Source organism: Malaclemys terrapin, chromosome 8 (assembly GCF_027887155.1).
Source record: "Malaclemys terrapin pileata isolate rMalTer1 chromosome 8, rMalTer1.hap1, whole genome shotgun sequence".
Taxonomy (NCBI): domain Eukaryota; kingdom Metazoa; phylum Chordata; order Testudines; family Emydidae; genus Malaclemys; species Malaclemys terrapin.
Genome location: NC_071512.1, coordinates 10856734 through 10881565, shown reverse-complemented (window position 1 = coordinate 10881565; position 24832 = coordinate 10856734). Strand labels below are relative to the sequence as shown.

Genomic DNA, 24832 nt, shown 5'->3' with positions numbered 1-24832 from the left:
TGTATGGTGAGTGCACTAGAAAGTAGAGTGCCAGCCCTTTTTGTCCACTTCACCCTGCTTGATGCAATATCACATCATATGAATGTTCAAACAGTAAAGTGGTTTAGAGCCCAATCCAGCAAACACTTAGTACCTAGCAAGCCTACAGCCGTGAGTTGTCCCATTGACTAGAGCTAACTATTTGCAGGCTGAGGCCCACGGCACATTGATCAATTAGCTGTGCCTACTGTTCACTGTGATCTTCTGCCACCCACAAGACTTTGTCTTGTTAAGGGAACATGCCCAGGAACTAGAATTTGAACAGCTGCTTTGTGTTTCCTGAAATAACAAAATAACTAAGCCTTGACTAGTGGCTGGCATCACCTCTCCGCAGCTCATGCATTCTGCCGGCATGATGCCTTACACAGCCAGTTCCCTATAGAATGGTGAATATGAGAAATGGTCTCCTGGATCACCATCTCTCAGGGGACCATGTGCAGACACAAAAGCTGAAAAAGATTGACGAAACAAAGAAACGAGTGTGGAGAGGATGAGGAATTGGCAGGGGACAAACTTAGCCCCAAAGTCCATTTGCTTGTCTTCTGTGGAGCTTCTCAAGTGAGTAAAGTGAGCAGGATTTGGTCCACATGACCTTGTCAATTTTATTATGAAACTGGGGGACCAGATCTCAGCTTGTGTAAAACAGAACTGCTTCACTGAAGTGAAATGGAGTTATGTTGATTTATATCATCTGCTTTTTTCTCTAACAGTTTGACTTGATCTTGCCAGGTGCTGAGTTACTTCAACTCCAGTGCTTCACTGGTTGAGTCCCTTTATTCCTATGTTATCAATCTACTGGTTAATTTGGACATTTTCAGAGTCCTGCTTTACAGAAGCGGCTGTCTCTCGCTGTCTAGGAAATGCAGTACAAAAATAGCAAGCAACTAAAAAGTAAATCTCTATGGCAGTGTTTCCCAAACTTGGGACGCCGCTTGTTTAGGGAAAGCCCTTGGCGGGCCGGGCCGGTTTATTTACCTGCCCCGTCCGCAGATCCGGCCGATCGCAGCTCCCACTGGCCGCGGTTCGCTGCTCCGGGCCCATGGGAGCCGCGGGAAGTGGCGGCCAGTACATCCCTTGGCCCGTGCTGCTTCACACAGCTCCCACGGGCCTGGAGCAGTGAACCACAGCCAGTGCGAGCCGCGATCGGCCGGACCTGCAGATGGGGCAGGTAAACAAAACGGCCCGGCCCACCAGGGGCTTTCCCTGCACAAGCGGCATCCCAAGTTTGGGAAACACTGCTCTATGGTTTCATTTGGCTGGTTCAATTTTTGGTTTTAGCTTGTTTGTTTAGACTGCAAAGGTACTATGGTGTTTTCTAATTTCCATTGTCACCTGTTGATGGTGATGGGAATTTTCCACGATCTTACAAATGTCCAAATAATAAAATAAATGAATGACTATTTAATGGCCTTCCACATCAATTTGTTCATTTGTTAGAATGTAGTCCATTGAACTTAAAACAAGCAGAGGCTGAAAAGTCCTCAAAAATTCTTCAGTGGCACTATCTGGAATGAGCTCTGTATAAGGGAAAGTTGAGGGTAATCTGGGAAAACATAGCACTTGATGTCAGCACTACTCCCAACAAAGATTAAAGTTAAAGAGAGATTAAATACTTTTTGGAAATGAATGTGGCTATATTGACTGTATATACTTTATAATTACCGGATTACTGGACAATAATTATGGCCAACCATGTATGACTTGTTAATTCTAGGCGGTTGATCCTAATTAAGTGTTTTCCATGTCTATTTCTCCAGAAATCAGTTGGAATTGTTTTTCAGAAACTCTCCAGAAGTGGCCACCAACCTCCTGCTCTTCCTACGCAGCTCACACAAAAATGTCAACAATATTTATGATCTAAACAGTTCAATCCTTCCAGCCTTCAGATTTGTTTACCACAGAAAAAGCTCTCCAAATAATGTCTTTATTATTGCTAAAGGCTTCTTCTGTTTGGCTTGGTGATACCTCTTAAGATGCATTAGATTCCTCTCTTCTGTTTAAGCAGCTGCCGTTACTGGCCATTGCTTAGTCTAAAATTGTGTATGCAAGCCTTTGTATGAGTGCAGGCTCATATATGACTGTTTCTAGAGTATTCATACATGAGTGCATGGAAAGTCGATTGGGAATGTATTTCCATTCAACCTTAACAATTATCTGCATGCCTAAAAGCAAAGGGTAAAAGGAGTGCAAGACAGAATGATGGTAATTCAAAAATAACCCCCCAGGGTGGTTCTGGCAGCTGGAGCTCACTGGGCAGGGGGAGTGCTGGTCATTCCTTTGTGCTGAGGGCCCAGGAGTGGACTGTCACAGGAGTGGCTCTACACTGATCTGAACATGCCTCTTATGTATGGTGAGCCGCAAGGGGCTGCTATGCTGGCTTTGCACAGGTACGAGTTAGTACTCAGAAAGTGAGAGGCCATGTCTCCACTACACAATTATGTCATAGAATCATAGGGTTGGACGGGACCTCATCTAGTCCAACCCCCTGCTCAAAGCAGGACCAATCCCCAACTTTTTTTTTGCCCCAGATCCCTAAATGGCCCCCTCAAGGATTGAGCTCACAACCCTAGATTTAGCAGGCCAATGCTCAAACCACTGAGTTATCTCTCCTACAACCTAACTTATGTTGGCATCCAGCCACCGGAGTTATTAAAGTGCTTGTGTGCGTGCACACTGGGCTCTTTGTGTCAGCGGTGCACATCCTCCCTAGGAAAAGCATGTATCAATTGGCTAGTCAGCGTGGGGCATTGTGACATAGCTCCCGGAAGCCAGTTACAGTCGACCAAGCTACGCTGATGCTTGTGTTGACCTAATTACATTGACCACGACTCTACGTGCCCGGGGAGGCGATGTTACTAAATCGGTATACGGAGGCAGGAGCCAAATTTAAGTGAAGACACTTCCAGTGAAGACACCTAGGTTGATGCCAGGCAGCTTATGTTGACCTAACCGTGTAGTGTGGACCAGGCCAGAGAGAGAGAGACATCAAACCCCACTTGCCATAAGTAAAAACATAAACCTGGAAGGAAATATATTTAAGGGGAAAAAAATCCATACGCCAATCTGACCTGAAAGTCACTGGAAGGTAAGGCCCTTTATCGTCTGTTACACAGATTCATGCTCAACCTGGCACTCTGTAATCGACAAGGGAAGACACCCTGACATCCCTGTCAGTGACAGCTAATCACAGGAGGAAATAATCAGCATGTGTGTTTTTTGGCTCTCTTATCACTTCAGTTCTTTCTCTCCCTTTATTGCCAAGCCAGATCAGGATGCTAAAGCCTGGTGACATGTTTACATTGCTTGGGATCTACAATCCTGTCCCCAACCCTACCCCCGACCTGCTCCCCTATTCCCCCCATTTTCTCTGCCCCCTCCCTTGCTCCCCTGCTCCCCTCCACCAGCACAAGGGCGGGAGAGGCTGGGTGGCAGGGACAGAAAGGGGGACAAGCTTTGGGGGGGATGGAAGAGTAGCTTGGGGGAACGTGGGCTGCAGGAGCCGATCAAGAGGGAGAGAACAGGGCAGGGGCTGAAGGGAAGGAGAGTGTGTGTGTGTGGAGAGAGGATAGATCAGCGTTCCCCCCTCTCCCCTGGCTTGGGGGAGCAGGACTCCCTCCTCATTGGATGCTGTGTGAACGCTCCCGCTCCGGTTTCAATCGGCTGCCAGAGGCGGAGGGGGGCTGCCAAGGCCGCAGCCTGCTCCCCCTGCCCGGGGCTCTCCCAGAGTAGCTCCCCCCACACACGGTCCCTCTGGCTGCGGCCGGGGTGGGAGCTGCGCTCCCCGGCCCGGGGGCACCAGGGGCAGCGCGATCCCACTGCCTGACCCGGCTCCGCCCCCTGCCCGGCCCCGCTCAGTCCCTCTGGCTCGTATTTAACCGCGGCTGGCCGCCCTGCCGGGCTCTCACTTCCCCGCCGGCTCAGTCCCGTCCCCGCGGCGCGCCATGGAGCGCGGCGTGCTGCTGCTGGCGCTGGCCTGGGCGCTGGGGGTGACTCTGTCCGGGGCAGCCAGGAGCCCCTACCAGCAGGTCCTGCACCACAGCCGGCTGCGCGGCCGGCAGCACGGGTAAGGCGGGACCCAGCGCTCCGCTGGAGCCGGGCCGGGGGGCTCCGCACTTCGCTCCGCAGCGCCTGGCCGCAGACCTCTGCCGGCCCCGAGCGGGGGGACTGGAGACTCCCCGGGCGCCAGCCTCTGCCCGCCGGGAGATGGGTGGGCTGGAGGCTAGTGCTCATTGATTTATTCCTGCAGGGCCGGCCAGGGAAACTAGCCGCCTTTGACAGTTAAGGGATCAAGGCTTATTTATCCCCCTGTGTTTGCAGGTACTGGGGTAGATGCTGCTTAGTCTGTTTAATCATTTGTATTGGTACAATCAGACTTAGACATATACAATGAAATCTACTCGAATGAGATGCTGCCTATAATCAATCCGGACTCTCAGAAGCGAGTGTATGCACACCCATACATAATATTTCGTGCGTGTGTGTGTGTGTACACACCTTTTGAAACTTAGAGTGTGGTAGGATGAACACATCAGCGATAGCCTGGAATAATGGTAGAGACCCCAAAATTCAGCTTCTCTCCAGTAGCGTTAACCACTTAAATACTGCAGGATGTACTGTTGTCACCTCTGGACAAGTTTAGTCTTTCTGTGCCCCCAAAGTAGGAAAGAATTTGTTGAAAAATATTGACCATAATGACATTTCAATGGGAAATCAGAAAATTCCAAAGTTTGTAAGCCGTCTCTATTTTCCACCTAATGTATCTCAGAGGGGTTTCAGTAGCTTTATTAATGGTTGTAAGGCATCCTGAGCTGCTAAGAGGAAGGTACTTACACACAAGTAAAGTTACATGGATGCTGTTCTACTGAACAAATGTTTGCAAAACTAATAATATGATACTGTATATTTAAATATAAACAGTAGTGAGATTGTGTCACAAAATAACAGATTTTATGCATGACTTATTTTTTCCTTTGGTGCCTTGGTATTGCACGGGCCATTTTAGACCAGTTTACATTGTTATATTTATGTATCACATAAAATTAATTTCTGTTTAGAGTGGCCCTTCGTGGCTGGGACTTTATCGTCCGGTTTTGTCTATAAGGACTTTGGCATAGTTCTGATGCTAGACTCCTGGCTCCTTGGGGCAGGGACAATCTTTTATATTTGTGCCTTCAGAGCATCAAGAATGTTATCCACACTTAACATCATGCAAAATCAGGACTACAGCATTTAGACAACACATGAGAAAGAGAAGGTGTTTGTAGTGAATTTTACATGGAGTGTTTGCATAATGTTTTAATTTGTCTTATTTTGTTGATCTGCAGAGCTGAAATTCTCCATGTCTATTTCTGGTTTAATTTTATGTTTACATATTCTGAAGTAATGTCAGACAGATTTTAAAGGGCTTTTTTTTTTCCCCCTAATCAACTGTCGTGTTTCATGTAAACCTTTTCAATAGATCTTGAAAGAATTCTTGACAAAAGTAATCAGTTCTTTAATAGTATACTTCCCAAAGAACATCTAAAAATGTGTGTAGACATCTTCTCCTGGATTGGTAACACACACGGTACTGATGCTGGTTCTATTGACACAGATGCATTGTTAGCTATAACACTAACTGTGAAATCTGTAGTTTGTGACACTGACTCACGCCTCTCTTGAGATCTGACTGGGAATCTCATAGAATCTTGAAGTGGGTACAAAATTCACATGGCTCACCATTGCAACATGATGTTGATTAAAGGGAAGCTACAGGTCAGATGGGTAGTTGGAGCCAAGGCCACAAAAGGTTTTTTGTTCTTTTTAAAGGCAGAAATGGTGAAATATTGCGATCAACATGTCATCTGGAAACTAGATCAGCTATTGTAAAAACAGTATATTAGAGATATAGAACCTTAATGGATGAGTTCTAGAGACTATTGCCTGTCTTAAGTAATTGGCATGCAATGTTGCCCTCCATGTACATATGCCTTGAAACTAAACAATGGCTAAGTTCTGCTAATAACTTTAAGATGAAAGTGTGCCAATTGGTAAGTTACTACAGCCCTATCTTACATTAAATGAATGTATTTCTCCTAAGACTCTTCATTTCTGGAGACAGAGGAGAATGTTGTTGCCAGTACAATCAATAGAAGTAGAGGCACACTTCTGCCATTGCTTTCCTAACAGCACTGGCATCTCTGGGGGAGTACAAGAAGCGAGTGTTTATGGATGAAGTGAATCACATGCTGCTGTCAGTTACCCTGATGTAAGTGGGGATAGGGATAACTCAGTGGTTTGAGCATTGGCCTGCTAAACCCAGGGTTGTGTGCTCAATCCTTGAGGGGGCCATTTAGGGATCTGGGGCAAAAAAATAGTTGGAGATTGGTCCTGCTTTGAGCAGGCAGCTGGACTAGATGACCTCCTGAGGTCCCTTCCAACCCTGATATTCTATGATTCTATGAAATCCTGCATAACTGAAAGCAGAATTTGGCCCACTAGTCCCTTTCTGATCGACAGAGCTTTATAAAAACAGTTCCGTTTTATCAGCATCAAGTAAGCGCAAACTAAGTATTTGGATGCCAACGTATGGCTGTGTCAAACATGTAGCAATAGAGAAACAACCAAAGGATTCTTGGACATAGTGCATTCATGTATCATTAGCAGAGACCTTAAAAGGGCCAGATTCTGTCACCCTTACTCATGTTGTATATCACCTTGCTCCATGAGTAGTTCTATTGAAGCCAATAGTACTCATTGCATAGGAAGATACTACTCAACAGGAGTAAGGGAGACAGAATCTGGAGCTATAGAAATAAGTGACAGTTTATGCACATTTTAAAAAGAGTGAACAGGGGCAGATCTGTGAGTGGGGCTGCAGTTAAGAATCGCAGAAGATAAAGTAACACCAACATAGAAATATTTGCTTGGGGGAAAGTATTGCGTGACAATAATGCGTTTCCACTGTCCTAAAATAGGCAGTGACTTACTCCATTGAAGGCAGGTAGGTAAATCATTGTGATCGAGCTGCATATTCTTTTTGGAAGCATCCACTATGTGCTAGGCTGTTTCCAAACTTTCAAGGACAGTTCCTACTCTAAGGATATCAGTTAAGGACCAACTGGCGAGCAACACGTGATCAACGAAAGGAAACAATTTATATATAAGTCAACTTGTTTCACTTTAAATTGTTGCACAGCTGAAATAAGGGACTTACGTGTAGAGTACTGACAGATTCATTTAAATCTAAACTAGGCAGAACACTATAATATACAGTGCATCTACTCTAGTTTTGTTATGGGAATCACTGAAAACACACCATTTTTTTTTCTTTACTGGGGCTTGATCTGAACCTGCATGGCATTGTACTGATAAATCAAAACCTGAACAGCAGCAGCATGTAGCGTCAGTATTTTAGCTTAAAAAAAAGGGAATTGGTTAATATGAAAACAGTACTCCGAGTACCAAGTATTTCTTCATCAGCCTCTTAACAAGTAGGAGACCATTCCAAAGGATGCAGAAGACACGATAAAACTAGTTCTCCAGTAGCCACACACGTAAAGGATGAATCCTGGCGGGACTGTCCAATCAAATGGACACTGAAATCTAGGAGCTCTTTGGTTGTAGCCAGACTTGCTCGCCGCAGTGCGAGAGAAGCCAAGGTAGGCTGAGTCAGAAGGTGCAGGAATGTCTGTGGGTTGTACCTTTGGGGCGGGATCGTCCACTGGTGTCCGTTGGCGTAGCTGCACTAAAGTCAATGAGGCTAGGCCAGGCTAGGCCAACTGAAGAGCCGGCAGTCTGATTTATTTTTACTCGTTTTTAATTTTTTCCCCTGCATGCCACATTTTGCACGTAAAGTGCAATGAATGCTTTCAAGCAGAAATGCATTGTTTTGATTGGAAATGGCAGAAATTATGGAAACTGTGAGTGTGAGCTCAATACTGTGAAGCACTGAGAGCCCTCAACTTCCAATGACTTCAGTGGGTGGCAAAAGTGCCCGGCACCGAGCAGGACTGGGCTCTGTCTCTATAGATGAAAGCTGCAGCGAGATTAACAAAGACTTACTGAAGAGAAGCCAAACTCCCACTGAGACTGGCCGTGGATTTAGCAAACATATATAGTAGAACCTCACTAATTCATACTAATGGCTGGGAGACCAACCATTGGAGAACTGAGCTTTTGTGCAATAGTGAGAACGTGACCCACACAGGCGGGTGAGGGTGAATCCATACCACACCACAAAATCTCCTGTGTTTATTTGGACAAGGAAGCATTGTTCGTAATACCTCAGAACATATGTGCAAACAGACTGTAGTAGTGTATTTTGCCTGAGTAAGTGTAAGTAACAGGAGACCACTGTGATTTGTTTCTCTCCCCTCCCCCCAGGTTTCTGGCTCAGTGAATTACAGCTCCACTGATTCCTGTAACATGCAGAGCACCTCTTGGGAATAGTGCTGGCAGTCGGTGCTCCACAGGAGTAGGCCACTAGTAACCCGCTGCTGGAATTGTTGGGAACTGTTGAGGAAAGCAAACAATGTATTGGAGCCAAGCTACATTCAGAGCTTGACCCTACATGGTGCTGAGATCCACAGATCCTGCTAACTTAGCTCTGAGTTGTGGGTGTTCACCACGTCTAGGGATCAGGACCCTGGGGCAGTAGTTTGTGTGGGAGACATCCCATCCCTAAAGGCAACAAACTGTACTGCCAGCATTTACCATCCTTTTGTCCATATCCTGCTACTCCTGAAATCAGCATAGCTTAGTGTACAGACCGATATAATGACCCTATTCATCCTGTCAGATGCTGAGCACTTTGGCCCTGATCCATTGACTTCCGTGGGACAGTTTGCTTAACAGATTTGCAGGATTGCGTCCAGAGTGCTCGGCCCCTTGCAGGATAACTGATGGATACTATCAATGTGCTCATATTAATCCATCATTTAATCTATGAAAAACTTACTGTGTTGAAACAGTAGCACACGTTAACTATTAGTAACACAACAATTCTGATTTCATGTACAAAATAGTTCTAGTTTAATCTTCAGCTAAGGATCCTGATATTTTTAATTAAAAAAATAGTTATTTCTTTTGTTCCCTTTATTTAAATATCTTCACCCTGTTATCTACTCTATCAAGTCTTTATCCGGAGCTTATTTTCCTTTGTGAGTTGGTGTCCATAGTGGAACCCCTGATGCAACTAAGAGTAGGTTAGATAAATGTCTACCAGGGATGGTCTAGACAGTATTTTGTCCTGCCATGCGGGCAGGGGACTGGACTCAGTGACCTCTCAAGGTCCCTTCCAGTCCTAGAATCTATGAAACTGTAATTTTAGCTGTAATTTTTTATTGTTGAGGGGCTGGAAAAGGTCAGGTTTTTGCATTCAGGAAAGAAAAATCCTGGCTTGATGAAGGGAGAGCACTTTCTCAGTTTAATTTATAGTAGTCACTATGGATTCTGATTTCTTAGAAAGGTAAATTGCAGGTATAAAATATTCCTCCTTCATAAAAATCGAAGTGCTGCTTTCAGACCTACTGTCAATGGGGTATCTCTTAATGTTATATGTCTGAATGAGGGAGAAACTTATAGTATCTTTTCTGTCTTTCTTTATCTATAGCCCCAATGTGTGTGCTGTACAGAAGCTTCTTGGAACAAACAGGAAATACTACACAAACTGCAAACAGTGGTACCAGAGAAAAGTCTGTGGAAAATCAACGTAAGTACTTGAGAGTATCTAGAAATCTCACTAAAAAGCTTCAGTATGGATACACACATTAGGCTTTTTTGGCTCAAAACAAAGTGTTTTTATGAAAAAGAAACCGCTGTTAGTAAACACGCTGGACATGTGATTACAATGTAGGGCTTCTTGTTTATATGTACTTCAGATCAGTTTAATTAAATGCTGTTATCCGCATTCTAATTGATTTTTAAACAGTGCATTTTGAGGAAAGGCTCTCATATTTATCAGACATCTTATGTGCTAATTGGAATGAACGGTCAGACACAAACCCCTGCTAGCCTCCCAAAAGTTGAGAAATCATTGGACAGGTAAGGGCCACTTGTTCTGAGGCCTTAAATGGGATTTCAGTAGTGTCATATCCTTGGCAGTGATGTGTTAATTTCACTCTTGGTAAATAAAAACATGGGGAACCTTCTTATTTCTTATGCATTATACGTTGAGTCTTCAGCATCCATTCCCAAATAAATCTTTCTGTCTCATGATTGCCCATCTGTAAAACTTTGATGATCCTCAAGCACTTTGGTATGTTACAGATGGAAAGGGCTGCATAAATCCAAATTATTCATTATAAATGGGGGGTATTTTTCTGCACTTACAGAGCTCTCAGTGCTGTAATGAAGTATGTACAGGTGTTATCTGGTACCTAACTGTTCATCTCCCATATCTAGACCCCATACTGCTTCTCTACAAAGAAGCAGCTCAGAGCTGATGGATGTTGGGAACAATATAAAATGTATGGTCATATGTAGATTTTTGGGTTATGGAGAAAAAACAAAGTGAGAGGGTCAGATTAAGACAATATTTTTTCCTGAAAGAGTCATCCGAAAACTAATTAGGCTTTCAGATCAGTTCTGTGCCCAAACCTGCAAATATTAATCTTCAAGTAGCTGTTGCATAAAGTAATCTATGGAACCAGCCTCCGCACTTCCTTTTGAAAGGTGCAGTCATCACATAATGTGTATGCCATGCTTGTGCTGGCCTTGAGATGAAGTCTGTCTGTCTCTTCCAAGAGCCACAAGCCTTTGCAAGGTCACGCAAGCCCCCCAAAATCATAATTTGGGTCTGAGGTAGCTTCACAAGCTTCTGAGAGACAGATGCCAGTTGGAGGGTTTTATGTAAGCTAGTTCTGTGTTTTCTAACACCAATGTTAAACAAAGGTTTCCATGCAAATTTAAAAAAAAGTAAGAGTTGAAATGAAAGGATTAGCAATTTCTACTTGACTGAGCTCGTGTAGAAAATCATTTAATCAAGAGAACTGACATCAAATCACCCAGATGTTTGTGAGAACAGTTGGGAAAGTATTTTACTGCCCAGTCCAGTATGAAACCAAGTCTTTGGGATGTCTTAACCGTCTCGAGTTCAAATGAAATAAACTTTCTTTGCTAAACAGCAAACTGAGAGATCTTTCACCGTGTCTACCGGAATGGACAAACTGGAGTTTAAGTTGGATTCTAAAGAAAACAGTAGATTGGCTTAACTGGATGTACTGAGCCTCAGTTTGGTTCTCTGTGTTAATTGTATAGTTAAGAGGTAGGAAAACCAGAAATTGCCTCTTAGCACAGTTTCTGGGCTTTCAGCATATTTCCATTTGATTCAGCTAAAGGAATGGATTCCTTAGTCTTTACATGGAGGTGCTGTAACTCATTAAAACTGAAGAAAGACTATATTAGTCCATGGGAGGCTAAGAGCCCATTCCCAGCTTGCTCACTCCTCCACTGACCCATCCCATCCCCTCCTTTCTTCCCACCCTTGCTGTGGATGCGAGATGAATGGAGAGTGTTCCACCAGCTTTGCAGAAGTGGCTGAGACCCTTTGATGCGTGGGCTGGAGGGCAGGAGGGCAAGTCTGATCTGGCCTATGATTTGGAGATATAGAATTATACATTAAAAAGGAAATACTTATTTTGATTTCACCTCCCCTTTTTTCCGCATAGTAGATGTGAGCTCCACAGGGAAGTGTCTCCAGCAAACGTCTCTGATTAGAGCTGCAGTACTGGAGCCAGCGGGGAGTGTATCAGGGAAGTAGGCCTCATGCTGTAGGCAAATTGCATTAGGTGCTTGGATTTTTACCAAACATTGAAAAAAGATCCCTGTACCCATCTTGCCAAGGATGTACTTACGAGGGCTGTCGGTGGAAGACTGTTTCCCAGAGAAAGCAGAGTCAAGATCCTCCATGTGGATCGGAGAGGAGATTGTCGTCAGAATAAGACAGGTAGACAAGCTGTTACAGCCCTGAAGCAATAGTAACTTCCACTCCCAGTAGGATCAGCAGGTTTACTTGCTTAGGTCATGTGGAATGCAATAAAAGGACCTGATTCTGCCACCCTTGCTTGCATTCAGTAATACCTGAATTCATGAGCTGTTCCACTGATTTCAGTGGGCCTGCTCAAACAGTTAAGCCTGGCTCTCTTTCAGAGTGGCAAAATCCTTCTCCAAAGGATTACCCTGACAGTCCAGTCATTGCAACACCCACACCCACCATCTTTAAAAATGCTACAGAAACTGGACAGGAAAAATGCTGTGCATATTTTAAGGACATATTAAATGGCTCTTATTAAACTAATATTACTCCGCTCTTAAGTTATCTTTGATTTCTATGTAACTTGTCTGTGATCTCGGGCATTAGGAGACAAGTGGCTCATTTTTCTGGCCAAGCTTCCTTTCTCACATTTACAACCTGTATGTATTTTTGAAGCTGCAATTCCCAGTGGGTAGACTTAGCATTTACACATGATCTGGTGGAGTAGTTACATCCCTGAACGATCTACATTATTCCTGCACATAATTGCAGGGACAAAAGGGGAATCCAGGTTTTAAAAAAATCTGTCCTAAAAACTCTTTTTGATATATGTATGTTGCCCCTCCTTCATTTTAGAAATCACATTATTCTACCTGAATGGTTTAAAACACAGCAGTAGTAGTATATTAAGGTCGACTCATGCAAATGCTACTGTGGGTTGTCTCATAGATATCAACAGACTCCTTATGGTAGTAAGCACCTGCCTGGGAGTAAGTTTTTGCAGGCTTTCATCCTTAATTCATATAGTTTTGGACCATTGCTGTAAAATACTTGAGCATATATGCAATACATTGTATCTGATTAATAATGGACATTTCAACAGATGTATCAAATGTGACTCCAACTGTCTTGTCTGCTTCTTTGGTGTTCTGCTCTTTGCTAAAGAATTGAATTGTGGTGTTTGGAAGAAATGAAATGATGTGGGATGAGACACCGGGCAAGATGTCTGATATTACTTTGATTTAATGAGCAAAGTCTTTGTGTTGGCAACTAAGCAATTTTCTACTTTTGGTTATGTAGTTAATCCAAAGGCAAAGGGGTATTTTATTTATCTATCTCCATTTATATTTTCCTAAATCCAATGGCAGCACTATTAGAGCCTTATGCTTTTTGAATCATGAACATAATTAAACTCCTTACTTTTCTGTTAAGAACAAAGAGAGCCTGGATAATTTCGCTTTTAAAATCCTTCAAAAATCATTGATTGTATGAAGCTGCCCCTTAACGCTTTCCCTCGTTCCCATGCTGATTTAACATTCTTCTTTTGGCTGACGTGATTTCTCCAGTTCAGGAAAAGAACAAGTCTCTGGTTCTCGTTATAAAACAAAACATATGAGTTTAATTACAGAAAATTATTATAAATGGATCTTTATTTGGTAATGTATGCTTGAGCTTATTTTTATTACCTTGAAAAATGCACTTAAATTTTAATTTTGGACCCTCAGATCACAACAGTGTGAAACAATGACTAATAAAAATGGGGAAGCTCCGTGTAAGTTTTACTGCATATTGAATTTTACAGCGGAGCCTTTTGAAACTAAAATCTGATTTAATAACTATAAAGATTTTACTTGAAACTACTTGACTGGGAGGGCAGGAAATTGTGGTCAGAAGGCATTACAGAACGTATGACAAATGCTCTTTGTAGGAGAGCATTCTGACGGGGGTTGCTTATTTAACCTTCATAGCTGGCACCAGCCTTGTTGAGATGTAATGATCTGTAACCAATGATCAGACATCATAAACCTGTACTGAATTTGGCAAATTCAAGTGCTGTCAAGTAGCATACCACCGGCTTGTTCTGTAAGTTGTGAAGTGTATTTCATGATTTTTGTTGTAAACTATGTAATGTGTAGCCATATAAGAACAAAACTTAACTGAATGCCTACACTGACTATAAATACTCATACAGGCTCATATGGGACTATGTACATTATGGGCAAAATTCTGCCTAACCGGTACATGTGGGCTTGGATGTGGGGGGGTTGCAAGAATATAACAGAGGGCAGAATTTGGTCCTGTATTTGGAACCTTCCATTTGCTAGAAATATTGCTAAAACCCCTTGTCACACAACTTTCTGCAGTTTCATCTGCCTTGACATTAACAGTACAGCTACCAACAACCGTTGCATCGATTAGCATGGGCACTTTTTTCACTCTGAGCCAATGTCTCTCCTTTTGTTGCGTACTGTGATCTACTGCAGTCTTCTTCCTTGGCTGCCTGACATACTGTAGTTTCATTCGCAGTGGCCTCATGCCAGTGTGACCTTTTACTCCATGATAGACCTCTGGCGGGGTTAGGAGTGATGCAGATCCCATCCAGTGTATGACACTGAATGGGTTAAAACCCTATCCCTGATTAGGAGTAGTTTCATCAAGTATTTGCTCTACCTGGGTCACAACTGACTGTGGGAGAACATGGCTGACTTAAGTGAGTTAGCAGGTCCTAGCTGGGAGATTGCCCAGGCATTTGATTTGAAAATGCAACCGAGCCGAGGTGGAAGCAAATGACCTCATTGTGCTGAGCAGCAGGGAGGTTTTGGGAAGCCCTTACTCTCCGAGCACTCATCAGTGTTGTGCGTAGACAGAGCATGATTTTTTTTGTGAACAACCCAGGAGGGTGTTAGGTTATTTTCAGATCCAGCCACAAAAGACCAAAGATCACTGGGTCTAATTCATCCCTGGGGTAACTCCACCCAGATCAGTAGTGTTACTCCAGGGCTGGATTGAGCCCACAGTTCTGTACTGCCTTTTAAAATGTGCTTATGTGGCAAGCTCCAAGCAGAGGCACAAAAATTTAGACTGAAGATCTCATTAACAAGCGGACTCCCTCCCCTGAACAGCTCCACGCCCTCCCTGCCATCTCCACTCCTCACCCCAAAGGCAAAAGCTGGAGGAGGCAGGTGAGTCTTAATCCATGCCCTGAAGCACAGAACCTGGCTCTGATGGACAGAGAGAGCCAATTTCACAGCCAGAGTCTTTCTCCTAATAATACCTTTCTTGCTTGTGTAACCCACACACCTCCTGGGTGTGGTGTTCTGTCCCATTTAGTGGCACCGAGACCACTTAGCGAGAGAGATTAATGAGTCTGCTCTGCAGCCTTTGCTAACAGCCAGTTGGCTTTTAACTCATGCGGTAGAGGCTCATGCACTAAGCTTCAGAGGTCCCCGGTTCGATCCCGCCTGCTGATGACCTGGGTCGGTCAGCATTACACTTGCAGCCTAGATGTTTAAAGCTAGGGCCCACTAGTTGATCTCAACTGGTACAATGATAATCTACCCCAGCTGGCCTCCCCATATGGTCTAGAGCAGTGATTCTCAAAGTCAGTCTGCCGCTTGTTCAGGGAAAGCCCCTGGCAGTCCGGGCCGGTTTGTTTACCTGCCGCGTCTGCAGGTTTGGCCGATCACGGTGCCCACTGGCCGCGGTTCGCTGCTCCAGGCCAATGGGGGCTGCGGGAAGTGGCGCGGGCCGAGGGAGCTGCGAACCGCGGCCAGTGGGAGCCACGATCGGCTGAACCTGCGGAGGTGGCAGGTAAACAACCGGCCCGCATCACCAGGGGCTTTCCCTGAACAAGCGGCGGACTGGCTTTGAGAAGCACTGGTCTAGAGGCAGCCTCTGAGATAGCCAGGATTTAAACCATTTAGGGCTTTTACGGATGAAAATCAACACGTTAGCTTCTGGGGACAATCCAACAGGAAGTTAGGGGAGGCTCTGGAGAAGTGCTACATCCTACAGCTTTGAACAGCCCACCTTCTGTACTGACTGAAGCATCTAAGAAGGTATTGCGGCAATCCAGTTCAGAGGTCACTACGGCATAGCTACCACAGATATGAGCACTATAGAAAGACCTAGATAGACAGATATGGCTACAGCAAATTCTGTGTTGGAGAGGAGGAATGTACAGCATTTGTTTTTCTTTTCCAGTTGATATGGAGCTGGCCCCTCTGCAACAGAAGGTCAAAACTCTGTCCCCGATGGTTGGGCATTGATAGCATGCTCTAGTTTGTCACCGATTCCATTGGCCAGTGAAAGTATTTGGTGTCCTCTTATTGGCTGCTGATGTCCCAACCCTGCCTCCCCAGGAATATTGTAATGACAGCAATTTTAAAGTTTGATATTTTACACAGCCCTGTAACTTTTGCATGGTGCCTTACAGAGGTGAAAAAAGAGGGATGACGCTTGCCTGGAAGAGCTGCCCCTCTACATAGGCCAGACACAAGAAAGGATGGCTGCAGGTGACAGGAAGGGAGAAGAGCGAAAAAGAGATGGGAATCACGTTAGGATACATCTTTTTTTTTTTTTTTTTTAAACGGAAAATGAGGTAGTGCAGAAAAGGAGTGGGGAGATAGACAGCCAGGTGGGAGGACAATGGACATCTTTGGTGCACAGGGTGGCTGGTCAAGGCACATAGGTCTGGTAAGTGACCCCTTCCTGTGACTGCAAGACCCCTTGCACTGGAGCAGAGATTCACTCAGGGCAAAGGCAGGCAATGGTGCTATAGGAGCTGGCACTAAAGCCATTACCACATTCCAGTTAGCATCTCCCTCTGTTGAGGGGCACAATGGTGGCTCCAGCCTTTACCTGCTGATACAACTTCACCACCCTCAGCAGGCTTTTCATCGCTGGAGGCAGCCTCCAGTGGTGTTACCCTGGAATGAGTTTAGACCACATTCTGTGATGCGTATCAGGAGCTTCCTGCCCCGTTAGTCATAGCTCATTAATTTCCAGTCAATCTGTAAATGAACCTTTTTAATGACTACATCATAGCTCAAGAATTACTTATGCTGAGCTTCAGAATGATTTCTCTTTAATCCGCTCCCTGCCACTGATTATGGTTCTGAACTGAGGGACTGTCTAGACTTGAGTTAGGGTCTTGGGTGGAAAAAAGGGAAATTAGAGTTACGGGGGTGGGAAAGGGGAGAGACTAAAGTGTTACTAATGAACATGGAAGGTAGGAGAGCTGAGAAAAGTGGACAGCAGGGTGTTAAGATCCCAAGTCGTCAAAGAAGGGATTGCTTTAGGCAAATTCTTTCCCACATGGCATATATAATGTCTAGACCATCAGTCTGGATTTGCTTTGTAATTTTGTTAGGAAACCATGACACAGAATTTATTTGCTGCTGTCACAGAAGTGCAGGTATTTGTTTCACTTACTGACTCCTAATTACCCAGAGGAATTCTGTTTAAATTCAAGGCATTTTCACTGTGTTTGTGTGTTTTGAAACAGTGTTCAAATGATGATAAATATCTGAGGGCTTTGGGTTTTGCTTTCTTTTTTTAACCCAGCTCCCTGAAAGTCAGCTCTTGAAATTCTGCAGAGGGGGAAAGGGTACCTTGTAAGAGGAGTGTCTGTTCTTCTTCACTATGGTGGCACTAAGATCAAATTGTTTTGTCCCCTTCTAACAGCTGCAAAGGTGACCAGTAAAACAAACCTCAGAGAACAATAAATTGGTAAACTCTGTTTTGATTTTTTTCCCCCTCTGTTAATATAGACACGTATTTTCTTAAGGGGGACAGATCTGAAAACAATGCTTCTGCCTGCACTTATTTCTTAACCTGTAAAGTGGCACATGCAATGGGCTAGTTCCTCAGTTGATGTAAATTGCTATAAATCAAAGCAACTACATTGATTGACACCATGTGAGGATCTGGTGGGTGGTTTTGTTATAACAGACCAGGCAGGGAATAAGTGGATGGTGGTTAAATGAAATCGACAGTTCTGTAATCAATCGGTTTGCCACTTCCAATGATTTCTCTGGCCCCTTATGTCAGTGTGTATGAGAGATTGCAGACTCCATTCCCACTCACTGTAAGTAACTGCAGTTGGTGAACTAATCTGCTCGAGCAATTAATAAAGTTGCAAAGCTTTGGATGTAAATGAGCTAATAGCTGTTCTAAAGGGAAGACTTGGGCTGACAACAGGGCTGAAAGAAAACATGAGGCTGCTTTGTTAAGGGAAACATGATAGAATTCCAGCCTGTTATCCAAACAGTGATTAAATGTGGTTAGAAGCCCAGGAGATATCTGAATAGCTTGTTTTAATGTGCTAAAGTAAACTGGCGCTTGCAGCTTCATTCCTTACCAAGTAGACACAAGGGACTGTTACTGAGTGCTCCAGACATTGTTTAAGAGACATTGTAACTCCAAGCCAAAGTAATTAAAACGACTAAAATTTAATAAAAGGAGTTTTCTTCTGCCTCAAACGTGTCATAGTATTAATGTACAGTGTCAATCAACTTATACTTTTCCTCCCCACCCATAGAATTCAGTTCTTGGCTTTATAAAAGAAAAATACCGTCTGAACAATTATTACTAGTTCTAGAACGTATGGCTGCACCTCCTGTGAGGAAGCAACATTGCATGGAGACCATACTTGAATCCTGTATGTAGGCTTTTGGTTGTAACTATCCTGGGGTTTATTTAATGAACCCCCCAGTGAATGGGAAAGGAATAAAACATTAATAAAAGAAACTGCCAGGCGTCTCTGGTGAACTGCTGCATGCAGCCATGTGCAGTCTTCTCAATCCCTGCCTTCAGGATACATCTCCAAATTCCTGTGTTCATAATACTGTCCCTTATGAGGGAGCGTCTCCTAAATTATAATCTTCTACAAACATATCTCTACAATAGTTAGCATTGTGTGCATCCGCCACCATTGTGCTATTCTCTAGGTGGTTGTTTAGGATGTGATATTTTGGTCTAAAATGGGGTGTCATGTATACTGCACAGTGATTCATTTTATGGGGTTGCATGAGTAAGGAGTGAAGGACTTGCTAGAGGAGGAGGGGAGGTGAATATGTAAGGGGTATAGAGGTGTGATCTGTTTGTGTAAGAGGGCATTGACTCCCCTTCACAGAAAATGAAATACACAATGAACCCTGTGGCCTTACGACAAGTTTCAGAGTAACAGCCGTGTTAGTCTGTATCCGCAAAAAGAAGAACAGGAGTACTTGTGGCACCTTAGAGACTAACAAATTTATTAGAGCATAAGCTTTCGTGGACTACAGCCCACTTCTTCGGATGCATATATGAATATGAGGGGAGCAACTGGCTATTAAGGTGTAAACAAAAGATCAATCAATGCCTGTTCACCATCCTTTGTTTTTTCGCATAGTAATTCCATTGTTATGACCCAGCAAGCTCTTGAAACTGATTAGACTTCTTAACAATAAGCAATTCAGAGAAGGAATTTTGTCAATTTCAATTCCCTGGTATGGGCCAGGGGGGAGCCCAGTAGTGGAGCTGGCAGGGAGACCAATGGAGTATACAGTGTGAACGCATGTGCTTCCAACTTGTGGACATACACCTACTGTGATGTAGATTGAGCAAAATCCAGTTGGCTAGTAGACTGGGATAGACCAAACCCAGGTCTGGTCAAGTGAAATATAATTACTTGGTTCCAACCAGACAAACTGCTTACCTCTGTTATAAGGGATGTTGACCTGCCTTAAGGCCAGGGGGGGGAAAAATTGGCTTCCCAACTCCATTTTTGTTTCACCAATTGTCTACTTGGCTAGAATTCTCCTTTAGGAATAGAGTGCACTTGGCTAATTAGATGATTAGATGAAATGGATTCACCAGTATATTTTGTGTCACTCCTCTCTTGGGGACAAACTGATGTGACCAGCACTTAAAAAGTCTGGGTGCACTGTCAGCATGGATGTGCTGAATATTAAGACTGAATGTCTATCTCCATTTTCTTGCAAATACCATTGAATTGCACTTGTGCTCTGTAGCATGCTTCAAGGAAACATAGCCAAGACCAAATTTAGGCAGGCCTCTTTTATTGCTATATCTCTTTGAAAACTCATGTCTAAATTGCCATCCACTGTCACTCATAGATCTCTTATGGGTCCTTACATACAGTAGAAGTATGATTTGCATCCAACACACTTTAATTTTTTTAAATGAATCAGTGTGACTTTTGAGTTCCATGCTGTTTTTAGACAAGTCACCTTATTTGTATTTTAAATAAATAAAATAAAAATCTTCATCTTGCTGTGATGGTAGTTGCGAATCAGTCACCTTCCTACTCTATCAACTGGCATTATAAGATTGTTTTCAGGCCTCTATTTGGATATATAGGGAACAAACCCTCAAGGGAAATGTTTGATTTATGCCGAGAGGGAAGCTTGCAATCCTGAAAGAGATAATGGTCAGGTCTACACTATAGATTTATATTGGAAAAATCCAACCCCCTGAGCCACGTACACCTCTACCCTTATATAACGCGACCTGATATAACACGAATTTGGCTATAACGCGGTAAAGCAGCGCTCCAGAGCGGTGGGGCTGCGGACTCCGGTGGATCAAAGCAAGTTCGATAGAATGCGGTTTCACCTATAATGCGGTAAGATTTTTTGGCTCCCGAGGACAGCATTATATCGGGGTAGAATTGTAGTTATAGTGACCTAACCCCCGGTGTAGACAGCACTATCTCGGCAGGAGAGCTTCTCCAGTCAGTATAGCTACCACCTCTCATGCTGACGGGCGAAGCTCTCCCCTCAGAGTAGGAGCGGCTTCATTTAAGCACTACAGCAGCCCAGCCACATAAAATACTGCACTAGTGTGCAGCTCATTGAAGTGTAGACCCACCCAAAGAATAGCTAGTTATTTAGCCAGGAAGGATTTGCTTTATGCCCAACATACATGGGAACTGTAGTCAAATGTAGAGAACAGCAGTTGTCCCTCCATGATTATCTTGGGCTGCCTGAGTAGAAGCGGCATGGATTGAAAAACTGTTTGTCATTATCTGAGGTGTCTGTGTCCTATTACAGAATGATCAGCTACGAGTGCTGCCCTGGATATGAAAAGGTACCTGGAGAAAAAGGCTGCCCAGCTGGTAAAAATGTGTTCTGTTTCTATAGATGCTTTATAATTCTGCAGCTCTAGCATAGACAGTTGTTCAAAGTGAATTTGATTCTTGGGCATTGTGTGATTTTTAATACTCCCCTCTCCATGGAAGGGCAAACCCACCAAGTAGAGCACTAAGTTATGGGGCACATCAGCTCCAGGACATGCAAAGTTTTGACAGAAATGTTCTATCCCCTTAAAACTATTGAACGCATATTCTAAGTTAAGATAGTTTGGCTGTTAGAAAATACTCATGCCAGTGGGTAATATAACTCTACTGGAAATTTAATATAAAACTCTCTACTGTAACACAGTTTTCCACAGCATGCTTATTGTTTTAGTGAGTATGAATTTAGCAAAATATATTTGATTAGAAGATACATAGTGACCTCAAAAAAGGTGGGAAATCCCCTGGATACAGTAAAAAGGTTTGTGCTTTGTCATTGTCTTTGAATCATTCCCTACCCAATCCTTTTGCTACTGTGGGGATTGCAATATTTCATTTTAAATGCTGCAGACCAAATTCTCAGCTGGTGCACATTGGTGAAGCTCCACTGAGGTCAAGGTACGGTGCCAATTTATACCAGCCAAGGATCTGGCCCTGTGGAATTTGGGGCTCATGAAAGGGAGAGGCCACTCGCATTGGATTCAGTCAGGCATATTCATTCGTGTGTCCTGCGGGAGGCAAGTTTACCTGGTGAGATGTTGCAGCAGCACGAGGTTCTGCAGTCTCTGTACTAGTCGGGTGCCTGCAGCTAGTCAGCTCTGGAAATGGACAGTGCTTGCCCAGAGTTGGTGTGGTTGGAGTAGCAGGGGATGCATTGATTCAGTGTATCCCATAGGCAGCTTCTACGAGGGTGAAGGGTCCTAAGGGAGTCCAAGGGAGATTAGACCAGCCCTAAGGGAAGGTGATACCACCACTGTCCAGGGAGATTCCACCTGGGACACAGTGTACTCAGCAGCTGCAGGGAGATACAGTTTACATCTCCTAGGACCAAAATGTACAAATCTAAGCCCCAAAATGTGAACTCACATCTCTAAATGTGAACAATCAGGGGAAAATGTAAAACCTCAGGTCTAATGACAGACCATATGAAACTGATAAACCTCTTTGGTTCTTGACTTTCTAGCCGCAATTACATGGGGCCCAATTTGGACTGTCGTTTTACACCAGTATAAATCCAAAGTAACTCCATTTAAGGTTGTCAATTCTGGATTTATACTGCTGTATAATCTCACCCAGTTTTAGGACAGCAGTGAAGGATAAACTAGTATTCTAATACCAACAAACATACATCTGCCGGGGGATCATTTCAGAAGAATGCAGGGATGGGGGAATGAAGTTGTCAGCATACAGAACATTGTGTGATTTTTATATTGTATCCTGCTATGTCTTGGGGGAGGCGGGACAAAACATGGGAAATCGAGTGGAGCACCTAGACCTATATCAAACGATTCCTTTGATGTCTGAGTTTGCTGATGTGTTTCATTTCCAGATACGTTTTTTGCCAGCAGCTCTGTTTTCATTCAGCAATGTGCAGGGAGATGGGAATGGCTGTGGGCTGGAACTGCTCCCGTGTTATCAAATTTGATATTTTCTTCTTTCAGCATTGCCACTTTCAAACATCTATGACACCCTGGGGATTGTTGGAGCCTCCACCACCCAACTGTACTCTCTCAGCTCTAACCTGAAACCAGAAATTGAAGGACCTGGAAGTTTTACAATCTTTGCCCCAAACAATGAGGCCTGGTCTGCTTTGCCTGCTGTAAGATTAAATCCATCTTCTTTCTTGTTCTCTCCCCGACTCTTCTAGAGTCACAGCGCTGAGTCCTCAGAATAGGTACAGCCCTACCAGAGGCAGTGTAAGCTTGATCAGAGCTAGGGCCGTCTAGTCCAGCATCGTCTCTCACAGCCCCAGATGCTTCAGAGGAAAGTGCAAGAACCCTGGAGTAACCAATCTGCTTCCTGCCCCGTGTTAGGTCTCATGATGATTTCTAACAGTTGGAGGATGCCTGAAGCATGAGTGTTAATATCCCTCCCACAATTTTTTGTGGATCTTTAATTAAGATCACTCTGGATATTCTTTTAGCCATATAAATGTCCAGTCTCTTTTTTTGAGTTCTTGACCTCAACGACTTCCTGTGACAGTGAGTTCCATAGTTTAGTTACACATTATGGGAAAAAGCATTCACCGCAAGTCACACCAGTGTGCCTCAACCCTGAGCCGGAGAGACCATTCCTAGGAATGGGAGAGAATTCAGACTTGTTCACCTTGTGTATGCCAAATTGTACATTTTAATAGTAAAATAAATAGATATTGGGCCAGGGATGATCTTTTCATGACGTGCACCTGCTGTGCCTAGCACAATGGCACTCCGATCTTTGTTTGTAGACTTTCTAGGAGCTACCACAATACAAATGATGATCATAAATGAAAGTTTATGGCTAGACACATACATAGTTATGGCTAGTTATACATGAAAGTATGGCTTTAAAGTCCAAGACAAGCGTGTCCCTTAGGTTTGCCCAACTTTCATTTTAAAACAGCATTTGAAGTACTGGTTCCCTGGCTTCTATTTAGATAGACAGATTATTGAAAGATGTTGCCAGGGAACTTTACAGTCAGGGGCGGCTCTATGTATTTTGCTGCCACAAGCACGGCAGTCAGGCGGCTTTCGGCGGCGCACCTGCAGGAGGTCCAGCTGGTAACACGGATTTGGCAGCATGCCTGTGGGAGGTCCGCCGGTCCTGCAGCCTTGGTGTACCCGCCGCCGAATTGCCGCCAAAGCCGCGGGACCGGCGGACCTCCCGCAGGCATGCCGCTGAAGGCTCCTTGATTGCCGCCTCCACAATGACCGGCAGGCCGCCCCCCGCGGCTTGCCGCCCCAGGCACGCGCTTGGTGCACTGGTGCCTGGAGCCGCCCCTGTTTACAGTGGCATGGAATGCTGTAGAAATCCATTTGGGAGTCAAGATCCGTGCTGGAAAATCCCCGTGCAATAGCAGGGCTCCTGCTATTGAAGGAATTCTATTTACACTAGATTTAATGGCACTAAGTAATTTTCTGGCAAAATTTTGATTTTTTGCTTATTTTCAGGAAATGTTGGATTCATTGGTCAGTAATGTTAACATTGAACTGCTAAATGCTCTTCGCTACCATATGGTGAACAAACGGGTCCTAACAGATGACCTGAAACATGGAACGTCTCTTCCTTCAATGTACCAGAATATTGATCTCCAGATCCACCACTATCCTAATGGAGTAAGTTAATTACCTGTACTACTGTAACAATAGGGGCCAGATCCTCAAATGGAGTAAACTGATGCAAGTCAATGGATCTATGCAAGTTATCCCAGACTTCTTGTACTGTATCTTTTTTTGGTAAAATATTAATGATAAACAGACCAAAAACTCTGAGGAAGAGGGTCCGATACAGGAAGGTGATTGGTGCCCATTGACTTCAATGAGAATTGAAGGCACTCTGCATGTTCCAGGATTGAGCCCCAAATTAGCTGAGCAGATATTGTCACAACACCATAGACTTAGCTTGATTCTCTTCTGTCTCAGAGCTCTACTTAGTGCAGTGTGGGGTGGAGTGTCGGAGCTGATTCTCAGTAGAATATAGATGCGTGGATACACATAAGAAATATAAACAGGTAGATGCTGTAACATTGTTCTATATATAAATACCTGGTTCAGTATATAGGTGCACAAGGAGCTTGTATAGAATTTTTATACACAGATGATGCAATAATGTTACACTCAGGTAAGCATGCTGATGTTATGTATTTGCTTATACTTCATGCTATAGTGAGAGTAGTTTTGCTGCAGTATAATTGTCAAATGGGTTTTAAGCTTCCGATTACAGAACTATATACTAGGAGCATTTCTTGAAAAGTATAACTTCAGAGTCATTACAGTGTTAAG

At 43.9% G+C, this 24832-nt stretch overlaps 1 protein-coding gene across 1 annotated transcript in view; it reads left to right on the top strand.

The window, feature by feature from the left end:
* Positions 1–3909: 3909 nt before the first annotated feature.
* Positions 3910–24832, top strand: part of TGFBI (transforming growth factor beta induced) — a 36825-nt gene continuing 15902 nt past the window's right edge. The window contains exons 1-5 of the mRNA XM_054037848.1: positions 3910–4102; positions 9632–9730; positions 20830–20894; positions 22514–22671; positions 24002–24166. Of these exons, the coding sequence (XP_053893823.1) occupies positions 3981–4102; positions 9632–9730; positions 20830–20894; positions 22514–22671; positions 24002–24166 (609 nt within the window). The 5' untranslated portion in view covers positions 3910–3980. The remainder of the gene's footprint in view (positions 4103–9631; positions 9731–20829; positions 20895–22513; positions 22672–24001; positions 24167–24832) is intronic.